At 44.1% G+C, this 18,493-nt stretch overlaps 1 protein-coding gene across 2 annotated transcripts in view; it reads left to right on the forward strand.

Annotated features, from left to right (window-relative positions):
• The first annotated feature begins 537 nt into the window (after positions 1-537).
• Positions 538-18,493, forward strand: part of LOC117527595 (serine/threonine-protein kinase BRSK2-like) — an 84,290-nt gene continuing 66,334 nt past the window's right edge. For both annotated transcript variants that reach the window (XM_034190014.1, XM_034190015.1), the window contains exons 1-2: positions 538-1,316; positions 1,536-1,630. In XM_034190014.1, the coding sequence (XP_034045905.1) occupies positions 1,229-1,316; positions 1,536-1,630 (183 nt within the window). In that variant the 5' untranslated portion in view covers positions 538-1,228. The remainder of the gene's footprint in view (positions 1,317-1,535; positions 1,631-18,493) is intronic.

Here is an 18,493-nt window from a genome sequence, read left to right on the forward strand (position 1 = left end):
TTTGCTATTGTAGTTTAGTTGGTGTCTGTGCCAAAAATACCAAATGAAGGATGGAGGCTGGAGAGACGTGAGGAGGAGAAAAGCAGGACCCGGATGCTGATGCTGACCGTATGGGATGGGAAGAGGAGGAGTGTACAAAAAAAAAAAAAAAAAAAAAAGAGGAGAAAGGTGCACAGGGCGGGAGCTCCGGAGGAATCTATCCCGTCAGTGACGAGCAACTTCTGACACCCTGAAGGATTTTCTCCAAACCAATGCGCACAAGATTTGCGTCTTTATTAATTTAATTATTATTCGTTATTACACGCACCGCGCCGGCTGAGGGGAGGAGATGCGCTGAGGTGATGAGAGAACGTGGGAGGAAGAGAGGAGAGCAGCTCCGTGTCGTTTAAAGTGGATTCGTCGCAGCTCCGATCGTGTGCCGGCTGCGCGTCTGTGCGCTGCAGCGAAGGCCGCATTTGACTGCTGATCCGTTCGGCTTTGGATGCCCCCTCCCCTCCTCCCTCCCTCTATTTCCTGATGCAGGGCCGGAGAGGGGGTGAGCCAAACAAGTGCACACCGGATATTGGAAAAGCCATTCTTCTTGCTGATGCTGTTGTGATAATAAATTATTATAGGGACGCAGACGCACGAGGCAAGTCCGAGCCTGGCCCAGCTGATGTGAGAAGAAAGGAGGGCACGCACGATCAAGACGAGATTATAGAAACATCTTTGGACGTTAGTCAGAAGGGGGGGGGGGGGGGGTGCTGATATCGATCCCACCAGAGCATTCTGACTTGGGATATTTGAGACTCTGCTCTTACAGAAATCAATCCGTGCCGAATGTAGGCTTCCTGTCCACGGCTGCTCCACTTTCGTTCAGCTGTGTTTCGGAGGCGCACGTCAGCTTTAAAACTGTTATCTAAAACAGCTTTGGTTATCTTATTGTGGATTTGTCCAGGTTTTTGTCCATGCGTGATGCCGCTCTAAGCGCAGACACGCGCAGCGTGGAGAACTCTTCATCTCAGGTCTTTACGGAGTGAAATCCGAGCCGGTTCTCACCCGGATCACGGACCTGACCGCATGACAAACAAGTGCATGGGAGTAGCCTGCAGGGCCCGGCTTTAGTTCACGACCAGTACTCCGCACCTCCTCTCCTGCAGGCGCCTGTGATGTGCGTTACGGCATTACGCACGGAAAAGAGCCGAGCGCTTTGATCCGCCTTATATCGGGAATATTCTTTTGGAGAAGGATGAGCAGCAAGGAGTTGACGGTGGGCCAGTCCAGCCAGTATGTGGGGCCATACAGGCTGGAGAAAACCCTCGGGAAGGGACAGACGGGTAAGACCATCCCAATACCACGGAGGGGAGGAGGGTGGGGTGGGAGAGTCAAATCCTGTGTGGAGCTCATGGTATGATTTTTGTTCTTTTAAATTTCATGACAGGATTTTTTTTTTTTATCTGACCTTTTCTAGGAAGTGATGACTACATCATGACTTCTGATCTTTTATTATTATTTTTATTATTGCTGATTGTGTCTCTCATTGTTTTGTTTGTCAGGGCTGGTGAAGTTGGGAGTTCACTGCATTACAGGGCAGAAGGTCGCCATAAAGATTGTCAACAGAGAGAAACTGTCTGAGTCAGTTCTAATGAAGGTATCTATCTATCTATCTATCTATCTATCTATCTATCTATCTATCTATCTATCTATCTATCTATCTATCTATCTATCTATCTATCTATCTATCTATCTATCTATCTATCTATCTATCTATCTATCTATCTATCTATCTATCTATCTATCTATCTATCTATCTATCTATCTATCTATCTATCTATCTATCTATCTATCTATCTATCTATCTATCTATCTATCTATCTATCTATCTATCTATCTATCTATCTATCTATCTATCTATCTATCTATCTATCTATCTATCTATCTATCTATCTATCTATCTATCTATCTATCTATCTATCTATCTATCTATCTATCTATCTATCTATCTATCTATCTATCTATCTATCTATCTATCTATCTATCTATCTATCTATCTATCTATCTATCTATCTATCTATCTATCTATCTATCTATCTATCTATCTATCTATCTATCTATCTATCTATCTATCTATCTATCTATCTATCTATCTATCTATCTATCTATCTATCTATCTATCTATCTATCTATCTATCTATCTATCTATCTATCTATCTATCTATCTATCTATCTATCTATCTATCTATCTATCTATCTATCTATCTATCTATCTATCTATCTATCTATCTATCTATCTATCTATCTATCTATCTATCTATCTATCTATCTATCTATCTATCTATCTATCTATCTATCTATCTATCTATCTATCTATCTATCTATCTATCTATCTATCTATCTATCTATCTATCTATCTATCTATCTATCTATCTATCTATCTATCTATCTATCTATCTATCTATCTATCTATCTATCTATCTATCTATCTATCTATCTATCTATCTATCTATCTATCTATCTATCTATCTATCTATCTATCTATCTATCTATCTATCTATCTATCTATCTATCTATCTATCTATCTATCTATCTATCTATCTATCTATCTATCTATCTATCTATCTATCTATCTATCTATCTATCTATCTATCTATCTATCTATCTATCTATCTATCTATCTATCTATCTATCTATCTATCTATCTATCTATCTATCTATCTATCTATCTATCTATCTATCTATCTATCTATCTATCTATCTATCTATCTATCTATCTATCTATCTATCTATCTATCTATCTATCTATCTATCTATCTATCTATCTATCTATCTATCTATCTATCTATCTATCTATCTATCTATCTATCTATCTATCTATCTATCTATCTATCTATCTATCTATCTATCTATCTATCTATCTATCTATCTATCTATCTATCTATCTATCTATCTATCTATCTATCTATCTATCTATCTATCTATCTATCTATCTATCTATCTATCTATCTATCTATCTATCTATCTATCTATCTATCTATCTATCTATCTATCTATCTATCTATCTATCTATCTATCTATCTATCTATCTATCTATCTATCTATCTATCTATCTATCTATCTATCTATCTATCTATCTATCTATCTATCTATCTATCTATCTATCTATCTATCTATCTATCTATCTATCTATCTATCTATCTATCTATCTATCTATCTATCTATCTATCTATCTATCTATCTATCTATCTATCTATCTATCTATCTATCTATCTATCTATCTATCTATCTATCTATCTATCTATCTATCTATCTATCTATCTATCTATCTATCTATCTATCTATCTATCTATCTATCTATCTATCTATCTATCTATCTATCTATCTATCTATCTATCTATCTATCTATCTATCTATCTATCTATCTATCTATCTATCTATCTATCTATCTATCTATCTATCTATCTATCTATCTATCTATCTATCTATCTATCTATCTATCTATCTATCTATCTATCTATCTATCTATCTATCTATCTATCTACTATCTATCTATCTATCTATCTATCTATCTATCTATCTATCTATCTATCTATCTATCTATCTATCTATCTATCTATCTATCTATCTATCTATCTATCTATCTATCTATCTATCTATCTATCTATCTATCTATCTATCTATCTATCTATCTATCTATCTATCTATCTATCTATCTATCTATCTATCTATCTATCTATCTATCTATCTATCTATCTATCTATCTATCTATCTATCTATCTATCTATCTATCTATCTATCTATCTATCTATCTATCTATCTATCTATCTATCTATCTATCTATCTATCTATCTATCTATCTATCTATCTATCTATCTATCTATCTATCTATCTATCTATCTATCTATCTATCTATCTATCTATCTATCTATCTATCTATCTATCTATCTATCTATCTATCTATCTATCTATCTATCTATCTATCTATCTATCTATCTATCTATCTATCTATCTATCTATCTATCTATCTATCTATCTATCTATCTATCTATCTATCTATCTATCTATCTATCTATCTATCTATCTATCTATCTATCTATCTATCTATCTATCTATCTATCTATCTATCTATCTATCTATCTATCTATCTATCTATCTATCTATCTATCTATCTATCTATCTATCTATCTATCTATCTATCTATCTATCTATCTATCTATCTATCTATCTATCTATCTATCTATCTATCTATCTATCTATCTATCTATCTATCTATCTATCTATCTATCTATCTATCTATCTATCTATCTATCTATCTATCTATCTATCTATCTATCTATCTATATCTATCTATCTATCTATCTATCTATCTATCTATCTATCTATCTATCTATCTATCTATCTATCTATCTATCTATCTATCTATCTATCTATCTATCTATCTATCTATCTATCTATCTATCTATCTATCTATCTATCTATCTATCTATCTATCTATCTATCTATCTATCTATCTATCTATCTATCTATCTATCTATCTATCTATCTATCTATCTATCTATCTATCTATCTATCTATCTATCTATCTATCTATCTATCTATCTATCTATCTATCTATCTATCTATCTATCTATCTTTACTACTTTTTAAACTTTGTCACATGTTTGACCTTTGTGATTTCATAAGGGCAGGAAAGTGACAAGAAAAGAAAGAAAAAAATATTTTCTTTCACGTACTTATCTCCCTCAAACTTAAACAGCTTAAAAAAAATTGGGATCCACCCTGTACTTTTTGAGATACCTTGTAATAAGCAGGAAGAGAGAAAGATAGACACAGAGTCAGACACACTGGGACAATCACATGACCTCCAATGGAGTTGACTAATGGAGCTAATCACCTGGCAATTACAGGCGAGGTTCTGTTTTAGCAGTATAGTGTCAATTCCATAACCCAAGAAATAAAAGCTTTTGGTTCATTCTTATTGTTCACGTATCAAAGGAGCAGGTATTGTCATTTTCACAGAGAGCAACAGCTCTTTTATATTGCATGAACATAATGTCTGTATGAGGATGTGACATCTCACCAAATTCATATACAACTTATGTATTTTGATATGTTAAAAGAAAACCACCTTTGATGCTTAATGATATGTGATAAACCTGCTGCAAGCCAAGAACTACTGGCTCTAGGCCTTATCTGGTCCACGGGCTGCAGGTTTGAGACCACTGATTCATACATCAGTGGGGACCAACTGTCAAAATCACAACAACTGCATCGTTATCTAACTACCCACCTCTGTGGTTGGAATAACTGTTAAAAAAAAATACAAAGCATGCAAACCTGTAGCCTGAAATAGAATGAGAATTGGAATCTATTTGAGTCAGAAATAGCTCAGCAGTGTTTGTAACTTGGAGCTGATGCATGTGTGGGCACTGCTGCTGCTACTGCTGCTGCTGTATACTGAATAATAGAGATGATTTCCTTCTGCTAATTAGGCCCTATGATGAAAGCCACTGCAGCTTAAACACACTCACTCACCTTCAACCGCTTATTCCAATTAAGGGTTGGGGGTTCTGCTGGGATGGTAGCCTATCCCAGCAACCATAGGGCATGAGGTGCGGTACACCCTGGGCAGGATGCCAGTCTGTCACAAGGCCACATATAGACAGATTCACACCCACACGCATGCCTCGGACAATTTAAAGTTTCCAATCAACCTAACTTACATGTCTTCGGATGTGGGAGGAAGCCGGAGCACGCAGAGGGAACCCACATGAACACGGGGAGAACATGCAAACACCACACAGAAATGCCACAGCTGGGAATCGAACCCATGACCTTCTTGCTGTGAGACAACAGTGCTAACCACTAATCCACCGTGCTGCCCAGCTCAAACACAACCAAATGAAATTACATTCAAATTAGTTCCCACATTGGCACATCAAATGTGGCTGATTATTTTGAAGTTGCCGTTTTTTTCATTTAGGCTGAAGTGCTGTTTATTGCAAATGAAAAATAGCCACACGCAAGTTTGTAACATGATATATTAATATACGTACGTACTGACTGTATGTTTCGTAGCGGTCTTTGAAATGCCTGAAACGGTGCTGAACCTCAGAGCTTCTCATTGCAGTATTGTACTGATGTTCATTGGACAAACTGCAGACAGAGAATCTGTCCCACATCCACTCTGATGTGAGTGTGGTTACATCACTACAAAATTTGGAGTTTTTTTTTTTGCCTCACCAATGACAAATACAAGCGATACATGACTAATGAAAATGCTTTGAATTTCTATAGGATAACTGTTCTTCCGTACTGGGGAAGGGGTGGGTGGGGTAAAAATGCTCTTCTCCTCCTACACATGCTCCAGTCCCTCTGACTTTGTTGCTTTTGGAATGGGATGTTGCCCATCTGTGTGTGTGATAGATTAATTTTATTAAGAAACCGATAATTGATATTGATAATTTCATGAGGCAGCAAAACAGTCATTAAAAGCAGTTTTAGAATACACAATTAAAATCAGTCAGTTAAAACAGTAAAGTTGGGAGTTAATCTATGAACGAATGCCTGAAATGTAACTCTTTCATCATTAATGATTTTAAAATTCATTTTGAATTACATTAAAACTGTGAGAGCTGTTAAAATGTTAAGTGCTAGGAAAGAGCTAAAAATGGGTTAAAACAAGGTTAAAATGGCCATAAATATACAGGTCAGGTTATTTTATCTGGGATCCACCTGTTGAGCCTTCAGAGAGATTGATTAGTTATGCCTGCAGGGACCAGGAGGGGGAGCTCGCGGTCACGATGCTTCATTCTCAATGAAGCTGCCAGAGAGGAAACATTGTGTCTGAGCGTCTTTATTGATATTTCCCCCTTTCAGGGTGTAACGTGTGGATTCCTACAAATTGCATTTGGCTCCTTGCGTTTGGCTTTAGCTACAAAGACCCAATAAAGCACACTTAACTACAGACAAGCCACTTCCCTTTCATGCAGGCAAAGAAAAATGTGAAACCTGAGCTGGTTCCAGGTCTGAGGATGAGCGATTGACCCTTATCTGTTTATTATATAGTTTTATGTTGAATAATGTATGCTAGGCATTTAAATGTTGTTCATAAAAGCAGCTAAACTGAAGATGTTTGATTGGGGAATTGGAATGGGGATTTGTCTCTTTCCATTATTAAATTCAACAAACCGTGTCTCCCCCCCTTCAAACCTGGATGCACAGACAGATTTACTGGAAACACGAGATTACAAAATAGTGAAAACAGCTTGTTTAATATCCCAACATAGGCTGGAAGTTTTTTCTGGATCATTTCTGCATAAACACCAAAGACGTTAGTATACCTCAAGAATGGAAAAAATGCATTTAGGTTATTCTTTATGATGTATTAACAACACAATATAAGGATTTTCATCATGAAGTAATGACTTAAGATGGCTTTATGATGCCCTAAAACAAGTGTACCTTTTCCTTTGTGATGTCACAACAAAAGAATATTAGGTTATGCTCTGCAGTGTTGCAAGGAAAAGGTGAGTTCTTACAAGAATAGAGTATTTCGTTTTATCTTGTCAAAAGGCAAAAATATGTCAAAAGACAAGAATTTTACATTGCAAGCTGTTAGGGCAAAATGTAGGTATTTCTTTTATGATGACATAAGGTAATAAATGATAGCATATCCTTTATGATGTCATAAATAATGTTGTAATTAGATAACCGTCTGATATAACCGGTGTCAAAAATAAATAGAACACTGCCATGATCTACTGGTGCCAGATGTTCAGTACTTAAGCTGGCTTTACGAGGTCTATTAGAAAAGTATCCGACCTTATTATATTTTTCAAAAACCATATGGATTTGAATCACATGTGATTGCGTCAGACAAGCTTGAACCCTCGTGCGCATGCATGAGTTTTTCCACGCCTGTCGGTTGCGTCATTTGCCTGTGGGCAGGCTTTGAGTGAGGAGTGGTCCAGCCCCCTCGTTGTTGTTTCATTGCCAGGAAATGGCGGAATGATTTGGGCTTTTTATCCATCAGAATTTTTTCAGAAACTGTTAGAGACTGGCAGCTGGAAGCCATTCGGTGAAAATGTTACGGGCTTGGTAGAGAATAAGGAGTGTTACTGTCGCTTTAAGGACGGCCCCCAGCGGCTGTGGGGCGCGCCGCCATCGACAGGCTGAACGACCATTTCATTTCTAAACGGATGGCTGTCTGGATCCGTGACCATCGTGTGCCATTTCTCTGGTTATCACGAGCTGGACATCAACCATTTTCCGGCAGATTTCACTTTTAACAAGAGATTTTGTCATGGAAAGCTGAGCAGAGGCTTCGCGCGTCACGATGGATTCGCTACTGGAGCGAGACAAAACCACCTCCGTCTTGGTCTCACAGGACGGCTTTGAGATGGCATTCAGACAGCTGTCAGTGGTTTTTCCATCGCGTAATTATCCGAGAAATTGTGGATGTGCCTGGACATGCCAGAACATGTCCGACGTGTAGTTTTTGAACGTATAATGTGTGTGAGAACATAAATCAGGCGCTCTGAACTTTTACACCGTGCGGTTCTGTGGTACAGTTTGAGCTGGAACCGAGTACAGTGATTGAAAATATCAGCCCAGCTTCAGTTTGAATACTGCCATGAACACTACTGGTCAGTAGATGGCAGTAGAGACTTGCCAAAACAAAATTCCAGATAATCTGTGTCTGCTGCTACTCTGCTACGTTTCAGATGCATGGAATTTAATAAACGCAAACACAATAACGTCTATAAATCCAGAGAATATATTCACAAGAGTTTTAGGCACTAGAGTTTAATGCTGTTATCCGTGGAGCCAGAGTGTCTCAAATGCATTTTTCATGTCGTGAACGTACTGAGATTATCCTATACCCATAATGCACCTGGACACAGCATGTCCACACTAAAACCTTAAAAATTAGCGCATTACTTTAAAACTAACACATATATCTGATAATTTCACTTCATAAACCTTCAGACCTGACGTTAATTTAAATAACTTGTCCGAAATTAGTTTGGTTAAAATTTGAACCATAAATTAAAAATATATGCCTCTGGATGACTTGGGTGATATTGCCCGCGTATCAGTATGGGGTTAAAAGAAATGAGTTTTTGTTTTTTGTTTGTTTTTTTAGTGACCAGTTCTCCTTTGCCTGCAGAGGGTAGAGTGGTTTCTTCTAGAAACTGCTCTTCTCTGTTTTGCAGAGGGTAGAACTACACATCTGCTACAAAACATTTAACAGGTAGGTGCTCAGCTGATTTTAAATTTTATAAATGTTTGTCACTATTCAGCTTTATTTACCACGTTGTCAGTCTAAAAATTATTGGACAAAAATTTATTGCAAGGTAATTAGTCCGATAATGGTTTTTAAAGTTATCTAAAACATAATTCAATAATGAAAACATTATCTTCGACAATTATCGGTTATCGGATTATCGGAACTGTGCCCACCACTGCCTATCATATCCATGATGGTACAATTATATAGCTTCTTTACTTTAAATACCATATGTCACCATTTTTAAAACAAAGCCAGTGCTTTACCTTGTTGTGCTTCACATGTGAAGCTGTTTATATAATAAGGAACAAAAATCTAAAATTGATTGTGGTTCGGTACCTGACTTCTGCTTTATGGCCTCAACTCAGATGGACAGCTCCCGATGTAACAGTGTATCTCCCCCCTCCCCCTTGGATACCTTAGGGGGAAGAAACTTTCACCTGTATTTAATCAAAATATATTAAAAGACAAACACGAACATTTGAAATAGCACACAGCTTTAGCTGAGAAACTGACACAATCCTTCAGTATTATTTGACAAATTAATTTTTCCCTCTGTCGCAAACACTGTTAGAAATGAGTTTTGATATAAAAAAAAAGTAACATAATAATGTGATGCTGAAGTAAAGACATTTTCCAGTTATTCTCCGAACTTAATGCATATTTTCTTATTTATTTGCACAGATATTTCTTTAAAGTTCTTGACTCATATCACATCATTTGCAGTCTCGGTGTACCTGTCATAACTCTATCTAGGTCGTATGACTCAGAGCCGCGGGTCTTCTATTGCACTGAATATCGATGAAAACAGTGACAGAGCGGTGCGTGCACTGCTTTCTTTATATCATATTTCAAAAAACACACTTCATCATAGTGATTTAGTCTAATTCATAAAATGTCTCTTTTTCCTTTTCCCTGCTGTTTCTGCTAATGATCCTGTAGTTTGATTCATCAGTTTAGTATCAGTAGTAGCAGTAGTAGTAGTTTAGTATCAGTTTAGGAAGCGACATGGTCACTCAAACAGTTATGCAAATATACGCTTCCACAACAAGTTCAGATGAAAGCCTGATTCTTGGTCTAGGGACACCCACAGCCAATGATTCTGAAGGGATGGTAGAAATTAAAACAATATCTTGCCTAAAACAGTAAGACCCATATGCAGTGAAGTCAATAGGCTGCAGGTCAGGGGTCACTAACCCTACTGCTGGAGATCACATGACCTGCATGGTTTCTATGTGCACGTGCTACAACCACAGCTGATTAGTGCAGGTGTTTTCTAGCTCTTTATTGACTGAACACCTGACTGAGCTGTAGAAACCAGGGACTTACGTGCTGCTTGTTGATGAGGAAAGGTTTACTGACCTTGACTTCATGGATGATACTGTGATCTTTACGGAATCAGTGCTCTGATTGCAGCGCTTGAGAAGCTGAGTGAAGAAGTGGAATGTCTGGGTTTTTAATTGTCCTGGATAAAGACAAAGATTCACGCTTTTAACGACTTCCTGGATTCTGCAATCAGAAATGTTTCTGTGTATGGTGAAAGTGTTGAACTTGTAGAGACATCCACTTATCTCAGCAGTGACATTCATGTCTCTGTGACCACGGTCTTTGAGATCTAGAGACACCTGGGAAGAGCTTATGAGTCATAAGGTCCCTGAATAGAGATGTGGCGGACACATGACAGACTCTGCTGTAGGAACAGATCCAATGAATGGCTCAATGGACTTGATTGTAAAACTTTTTGGTAGCATGGCCCAAGCAGAGGGTCACCCCTTTGAGTCTGGTCTGCTTGAGGTTTCTTCCTCAATATCATCAGAGGGAGTTTTTCCTTACCACTGTTGCCTGTGTGCTTGCTCCAGGGGTTGGTAAGGTTAGACCTTACTTGTGTGAAGCGCATTGAGGCAACTTTGTTGTGATTTGGTGCTACCTAAATAAATTGAATTGAAATTGAATAGATGTTTGGCAATGTCGATATCTTTGTAGGAGAATGACGGTCCCAGTCTTTAGTCTTACCTGTCTTGCTATATAGTTGTGGGACTTGGAGTCTAACCTGTGACCTAAGATGATGACTTTGGTACTACGTGTCTTTGGAGGATCCTGAGGGACTGCTGGAAAGACTTTGTGTCAAACAAGCGGTTAGTGAGGGAGACAAACGTGAGGGAGCAATAGCTTTGTCATTTTGTCCATGTGGTGCGTATCTCTGTGCATGATCCTGCTTGTATGTGCCTGAATGTTGAGAACCCCAGTAGCTAGAGAAGGCCAATTGAATGCCCAAGTTTCACCTGGTTACAGCAGATAGATGGTCATTTTGGAGACTATGGGAATGGACCAGTTGTCTGCCTGGGTGGTTTCAATCCAGGACCTGAGTCAGTTCCGTGGTGTGGTGGATGTGGCAAACCACAGCACCCACACACGCTCCCAGACTTGACTTGACACCTGACTTAGTTAATTGGTGGCTGGTGAAGCGGGGAGTGTTGGAAAACATGCAGGGCAGGTGAGCTCCAGGAGCAGGATGGTGACCAGTGCTGATGAAAACAGCCAGCATAGTCACTGTAGCATCACTGTACCAACACATATCTTTGGACGAGATGGTCTGTTGCGCTACGCACAACCAATACCAAGATTGATTCTTCCAGTAGACAGGATCACTTGAACTGAATAGTGATTTTATCTGATGTCAAACTGCCCCCGTTGCACCCTCCCAGAGGTACAGCAGCATCATACTCTGTATTTCTGGGGAGAGCCCTGGGACCCCTGGAATGGAGCATTGATTTTGTCTGACATCACACTGCCTGTGTTGTCATGATGTGTTCACAGTCTCACAGGGATAAAGACTGTGACATCACACATCCGTTACAACACTCAAGCTGGATCTTTGCTATATTTTCAAAATGGCTTTTTTGTGTTTTGAAGACTAATCTGAGACAATGTGTGGACTTTGTTCATCCTTGTGTACAGCGGTGATGGATTCAACAAATAATGGGAGTTATTTATATATTTAATGTATCGCTCATCAGTTTGGTGATAGAAATTCAGTTCAATAAATTTGTAATTCTCTGAGTGTGAATAGACTCCATGCTGGAGCAGGTTCATGCTGGGTTTCGGGCAGCAGTATGCCACAGTTATGGTGCCACACGGAAGCTCACACTCTAAAAAAGGAACTGCTGTCTGAATGAGAAAAATTGATGTAACAATTTCCATAGGTTTTTTTCAAGTTATTGTTGGGAAAGTGTTGGTACACGGACCCACAACAGGGGGCGCAAAGGAACGGACAATGGAGTAGGTCAAATAACAACACTTTACTGTTGTGAATGTGCACAACAAATACAACAGATTACAACAATAGATCAGAATCAATCCACAAAGGTGTCGTGTGGGCAGGCTCGAAGATAGGAGACACCTGTCCAAAGCAGAACCGGAACCACACGATTTCCTCCGCCACCAGACCCCGGGAATACTGGAGCCGCCAAGTCCCGAACTCCCAGGTGGCCACTGCCTCCGCGTGTCGGACCTGGTACTGCTGGCGAGGAACAAAAACACAATTAAAGGTGGGCGCGTTTGCACCCAGTAATCCACACGGCAGGAAAGCTACCTCCACCTCTCGTTGGAAAAAAAGGTCTGTTATCACTCACAAAAGTCACAAAAGGTTACTGTCAAGCAGTCAGCTGAGAATATTACCTTCCAGGTAGAACGATATCTCGGCAAAGAGGTGGAGACGTCATCCTGCTGATGTACCCCTGCTGATTGGTAACAGCTGTTGCAGGTGATGCGTGACAGCTGTCACCCTAGCTGCTCCTGTGAGGCGGCTGCGCCCTCTGGTGCCTGGAGCCCGCACTCCAGGCAGGGCGCCCTCTGGTGGTGGGCCAGCAGTACCTCCTCTTCTGGCGGCCCACACAACAGGACCCCCCCCTCAACGGGCGCCTCCTGGCGCCCGACCAGGCTTGTCCGGGTGGCGGCGGTAGAAATCGGCCAGGAGGGCCGGGTCCAGGATGAAGCTCCTCTTCACCCAGGAGCGTTCTTCGGGGCCGTACCCCTCCCAGTCCACCAAATACTGGAAGCCCCGGCCCATCCTACGGACATCCAAAAGCCGGCGTACAGTCCAAGCCGGCTCGCCATCGATGATCCGGGCAGGAGGCGGCGCCGGACCCGGAGTACAGAGGGGTGAGGAGTGATGAGGTTTAATCCGGGACACATGAAACACAGGATGGATCCGCAGTGAGGCCGGCAGCCGAAGCCTCACTGCGGCTGGACTGATGACCTTCAGGATCTTGAATGGGCCGATGTAACGGTCCTGTAACTTGGGGGAGTCCACTTGGAGGGGGATGTCCTTTGTGGATAACCACACCTCCTGCCCAGGCCGATACGCAGGGGCCGGGGTCCGCCGACGGTCTGCATGGGCTTTTGCCCTCGTCCGGGCCTTTAGCAAAGCAGAACGGGCGGCACGCCACACCCGACGGCACTTCCGCAGGTGGGCCTGGACCGAGGGCACACCGACCTCTCCCTCAACCACCGGAAACAACGGGGGCTGATACCCCAGACATACCTCAAAAGGGGAGAGGCCGGTGGCTGAAGACACCTGGCTGTTATGGGCATACTCGATCCAGGCCAAATGGGTACTCCAGGCCGCCGGGTGTGCGGCAGTCACGCAGCGCAAGGCCTGCTCCACCTCCTGGTTTACCCGTTCTGCTTGCCTGTTGGTCTGAGGGTGGTACCCGGACGAGAGACTCACCGTGGCCCCCAGTTCCCGGCAGAAGCTCCTCCAGACTTGCGAGGAGAACTGGGGACCGCGATCGGAGACGATGTCTGTTGGAATCCCATGCAGCCGGACGACGTGGTGGACCAGGAGGTCTGCTGTCTCCTGGGCTGTTGGGAGCTTCGGGAGGGCCACGAAGTGGGCCGCCTTGGAGAATCAGTCCACTATCGTGAGGATGGTGGTGTTACCCTGGGACGGCGGGAGGCCCGTGACAAAATCCAGGCCGATGTGGGACCAGGGGCGATGAGGCACGGGCAGCGGCTGGAGTAAACCTGATGCCCGGCGATGGTCAGCCTTGCCCCTGGCGCAGGTGGTGCAGGCCTGGATATAATCCCGGACGTCGGCCTCTAGGGACGCCCACCAGAAGCGCTGCCGGACAACTGCCACGGTTCTTCGCACCCCTGGATGACAGGAGAGCTTGGAGCCGTGACAGAAGTCCAGGACTGCAGCCCTAGCTTCTGGTGGGACGTATAGTTTGTTCTTTGGCCCAGTTCCGGGGTCCGGGCTTCGTGCCAGGGCCTCCCGGATGGTTCTCTCTACGTCCCAGGTGAGGGTGGCCACGATAGTGGACTCCGGGATGATGGGTTCCGGTGGATCCGACAACTCCGCTTTGACTTCATCTTCATGTACCCGGGACAAGGCATCCGATCTCTGGTTCTTGGTCCCGGGACGGTAGGTGATCCGGAAGTCAAAACGGCCGAAGAACAGTGACCAGCGGGCTTGCCTGGGGTTCAGCCGCTTGGCGGTCCTGATATACTCCAGGTTCCGGTGGTCAGTGAAAACCGTGAATGGCACGGACGTTCCCTCCAACAGATGTCTCCACTCTTCAAGAGCCTCTTTCACCGCAAGGAGTTCTCGATTGCCGACGTCATAGTTCCGTTCGGCCGGGGTCAACCTGCGGGAAAAATAGGCACACGGGTGAAGGACCTTATCGGTCTTCCCGCTCTGGGAAAGCACGGCTCCTATCCCTGAGTCCGAGGCGTCCACTTCAACCACTAACTGGCGACTAGGATCGGGCTGCACCAGAACGGGTGCAGACGAGAAGCGCCGTTTCAACTCCTTGAACGCGGCATCGCAACGATCCGACCAGGTGAAGGGGACTTTTGGTGAGGTCAGGGCTGTCAGGGGGCTAACTACCTGACTGTAGCCCTTAATGAACCTCCTGTAGAAATTTGCAAAGCCGAGGAACTGTTGCAGCTTCCTACGGCTAGTGGGTTGGGGCCAGTCTCTCACCGCCGCAACCTTGGCCGGATCAGGAGCGACAGAGTTGGGGGAGATGATAAACCCCAGGAAGGACAAAGATGTGCGGTGAAACTCACACTTCTCGCCCTTCACAAACAGCCGGTTCTCCAACAACCGCTGCAGGACCTGACGTACATGCCGGACATGAGTCTCAGGATCCGGAGAAAAGATGAGTATATCGTCCAGATATACGAAGACGAATCGGTGCAGGAAATCCCGCAAGACATCATTAACCAATGCTTGGAACGTCGCTGGGGCGTTTGTGAGGCCGAACGGCATGACCAGGTACTCAAAGTGACCTAATGGGGTGTTGAATGCCGTCTTCCATTCGTCTCCCTTCCGGATCTGAACCAGGTGATACGCATTTCTAAGATCCAGCTTAGTAAAGATTTTGGCTCCATGCAGGGGGGTGAACACGGAATCTAATAATGGCAACGGGTATCGGTTGCGAACCGTAATCTCATTCAGCCCCCTGTAATCAATACATGGACGAAGTCTGCCATCTTTCTTGCCCACAAAAAAGAAACCTGCCCCCATCGTGGAGGTGGAGTTCCGGATCAGCCCGGCCGCTAATGAGTCCCGGATGTAGGTCTCCATTGATTCGCACTCAGGTCGTGAGAGGTTGTACAGCCTGCTGGACGGGAACTCAGCGCCTGGAACCAAATCAATGGCACAATCGTACGGACGGTGCGGGGGAAGGGTGAGTGCCAGATCCTTGCTGAAGACATCAGCAAGATCGTGGTACTCAACCGGCACTGCCGTCAGATTGGGAGGGACTTTGACCTCCTCCTTAGCCTGGGAACCGGGAGGAACCGAGGATCCTAAACACACCCGATGGCAGGTTTCGCTCCACTGAACCACCACCCCAGACGGCCAATCGATCCGGGGATTGTGCTTTAACATCCATGGGATGCCCAAAATCACGCGGGAGGTAGAAGAAGTTACAAAAAACTCAATCTCCTCCCGGTGGTTTCCAGACACCACCAGAGTTACTGGTTGTGTCTTGTGTGTGAGTAAAGGGAGGAGGGTGCCATCTAGTGCCCGCACCTGCAATGGCGAAGGAAGCACCACCAGAGGGAGCCCTACCTCCTTTGCCCATCTGCTGTCTAGCAGATTCCCTTCTGACCCCGTGTCCACCAGTGCTCGGGCTTGAAGGGTTAAATCCCCGCTCAGGATTGTGACTGGGAGTCGTGTGGCAATTTGTGTGTGTCTCACTTGAATGTCTTGACCCCCCCCTTAGCCCAGTCTCTAAGGGTGAGTGTTGATGTTTTGGCCGTTTGGGGCAGTCTCTCTGTGTGTGCTCTGTTGAGCTGCAGAGAAAACACTCTCCACGGATCAGCCTCCCCATTTTGGCCCTGTGCGTTTCCCTAACAACGTCACCAGGGGGAGCTGTTGCCCCACAAAGCGCTGCGGCTGTGGAGCGTGGGGAGGGCGGCCCCTTTTTGAACCCGGAAGGGAGAGGGGCGGCGCGTATCCGGTCACGTCCTTCGCCTCGCTCCCGACGGCGTTCCTCTAACCGATTGTCTAATCGTATAACGAGATCAATAAGCCCGTCTAAATCCCGCGGTTCGTCCTTGGCCACCAGGAGCTCCTTCAGGACCAACGACAGTCCGTTTACGAAGGCGGCGCGGAGGGCAGTGTTATTCCAGCCGGACCTCGCAGCCGCGATGCGGAAGTCGACTGCATAAACAGCTGCGCTCCGGCGCCCCTGTCTCATTGACAGCAGCACGGCTGAAGCGGTCTCTCCTCTATTTGGGTGATCGAACACTGTTCTGAACTCCCTCACAAACCCATCATATATCAGAAGGAGCCGTGAATTTTGCTCCCAAAGCGCTGTAGCCCAAGCGCGTGCCTTGCCGCGAAGCAGATTAATGACATAAGCTATCTTACTAGCATCAGTCGCGTACATGACGGGACGTTGTGCGAAGACGAGCGAACACTGCATAAGGAAGTCCATGCACGTCTCCACACAACCCCCGTACGGCTCTGGAGGGCTTATGTATGCTTCAGGGGAAGGTGGGAGGGGTCGTTGAACGACCAGTGGAACGTCACTGTTACGCACAGGATCGACAGGAGGGAGAGCCGCAGCAGCGCCCTGAGGGCGCGCTTCCACCTGCGCGGCGAGAGCCTCCACCCTGCGGTTAAGGAGGACGTTCTGCTCGGTCATTAAATCCAACCGAGCCGTGAAAGCGGTGAGGATCCGCTGCAACTCACCGATCATTCCTCCTGCGGACGCCTGTGCGCCCTGTTCTTCCATTGGCCGTTCAACAGCCGGTTGACGCCCCTCGGGATCCATGACGCTGGCCGAGATATCCTGTTGGGAAAGTGTCGGTACACAGACCCACAACAGGGGGCGCAAAGGAACGGACAATGGAGTAGGTCAAATAACAACACTTTACTGTTGTGAATGTGCACAACAAATACAACAGATTACAACAATAGATCAGAATCAATCCACAAAGGTGTCGTGTGGGCAGGCTCGAAGATAGGAGACACCTGTCCAAAGCAGAACCGGAACCACACGATTTCCTCCGCCACCAGACCCCGGGAATACTGGAGCCGCCAAGTCCCGAACTCCCAGGTGGCCACTGCCTCCGCGTGTCGGACCTGGTACTGCTGGCGAGGAACAAAAACACAATTAAAGGTGGGCGCGTTTGCACCCAGTAATCCACACGGCAGGAAAGCTACCTCCACCTCTCGTTGGAAAAAAAGGTCTGTTATCACTCACAAAAGTCACAAAAGGTTACTGTCAAGCAGTCAGCTGAGAATATTACCTTCCAGGTAGAACGATATCTCGGCAAAGAGGTGGAGACGTCGTCCTGCTGATGTACCCCTGCTGATTGGTAACAGCTGTTGCAGGTGATGCGTGACAGCTGTCACCCTAGCTGCTCCTGTGAGGCGGCTGCGCCCTCTGGTGCCTGGAGCCCGCACTCCAGGCAGGGCGCCCTCTGGTGGTGGGCCAGCAGTACCTCCTCTTCTGGCGGCCCACACAACAGTTATTTCAACTTAGTTATTTCAACTTTCAACTGAATGAATCCCACAAGACCTCTCTAGTTAAGTTGAAATAACTTTTAAGCTGAAAAAATTTTGTGAACTACACAAACATCACGCAAACAATTCAAAAACACTGTATGTCACTGCGAGTCATTGTGCCAACACAGCGCACCACAGCTCAGCTCATCTGAACGGTTATGACAAGATGTTAAATCTATAATAAACATAATTTTACA

The sequence above is a fragment of the Thalassophryne amazonica genome, chromosome 16, assembly GCF_902500255.1.
Source record: "Thalassophryne amazonica chromosome 16, fThaAma1.1, whole genome shotgun sequence".
NCBI classification, from domain to species: domain Eukaryota; kingdom Metazoa; phylum Chordata; class Actinopteri; order Batrachoidiformes; family Batrachoididae; genus Thalassophryne; species Thalassophryne amazonica.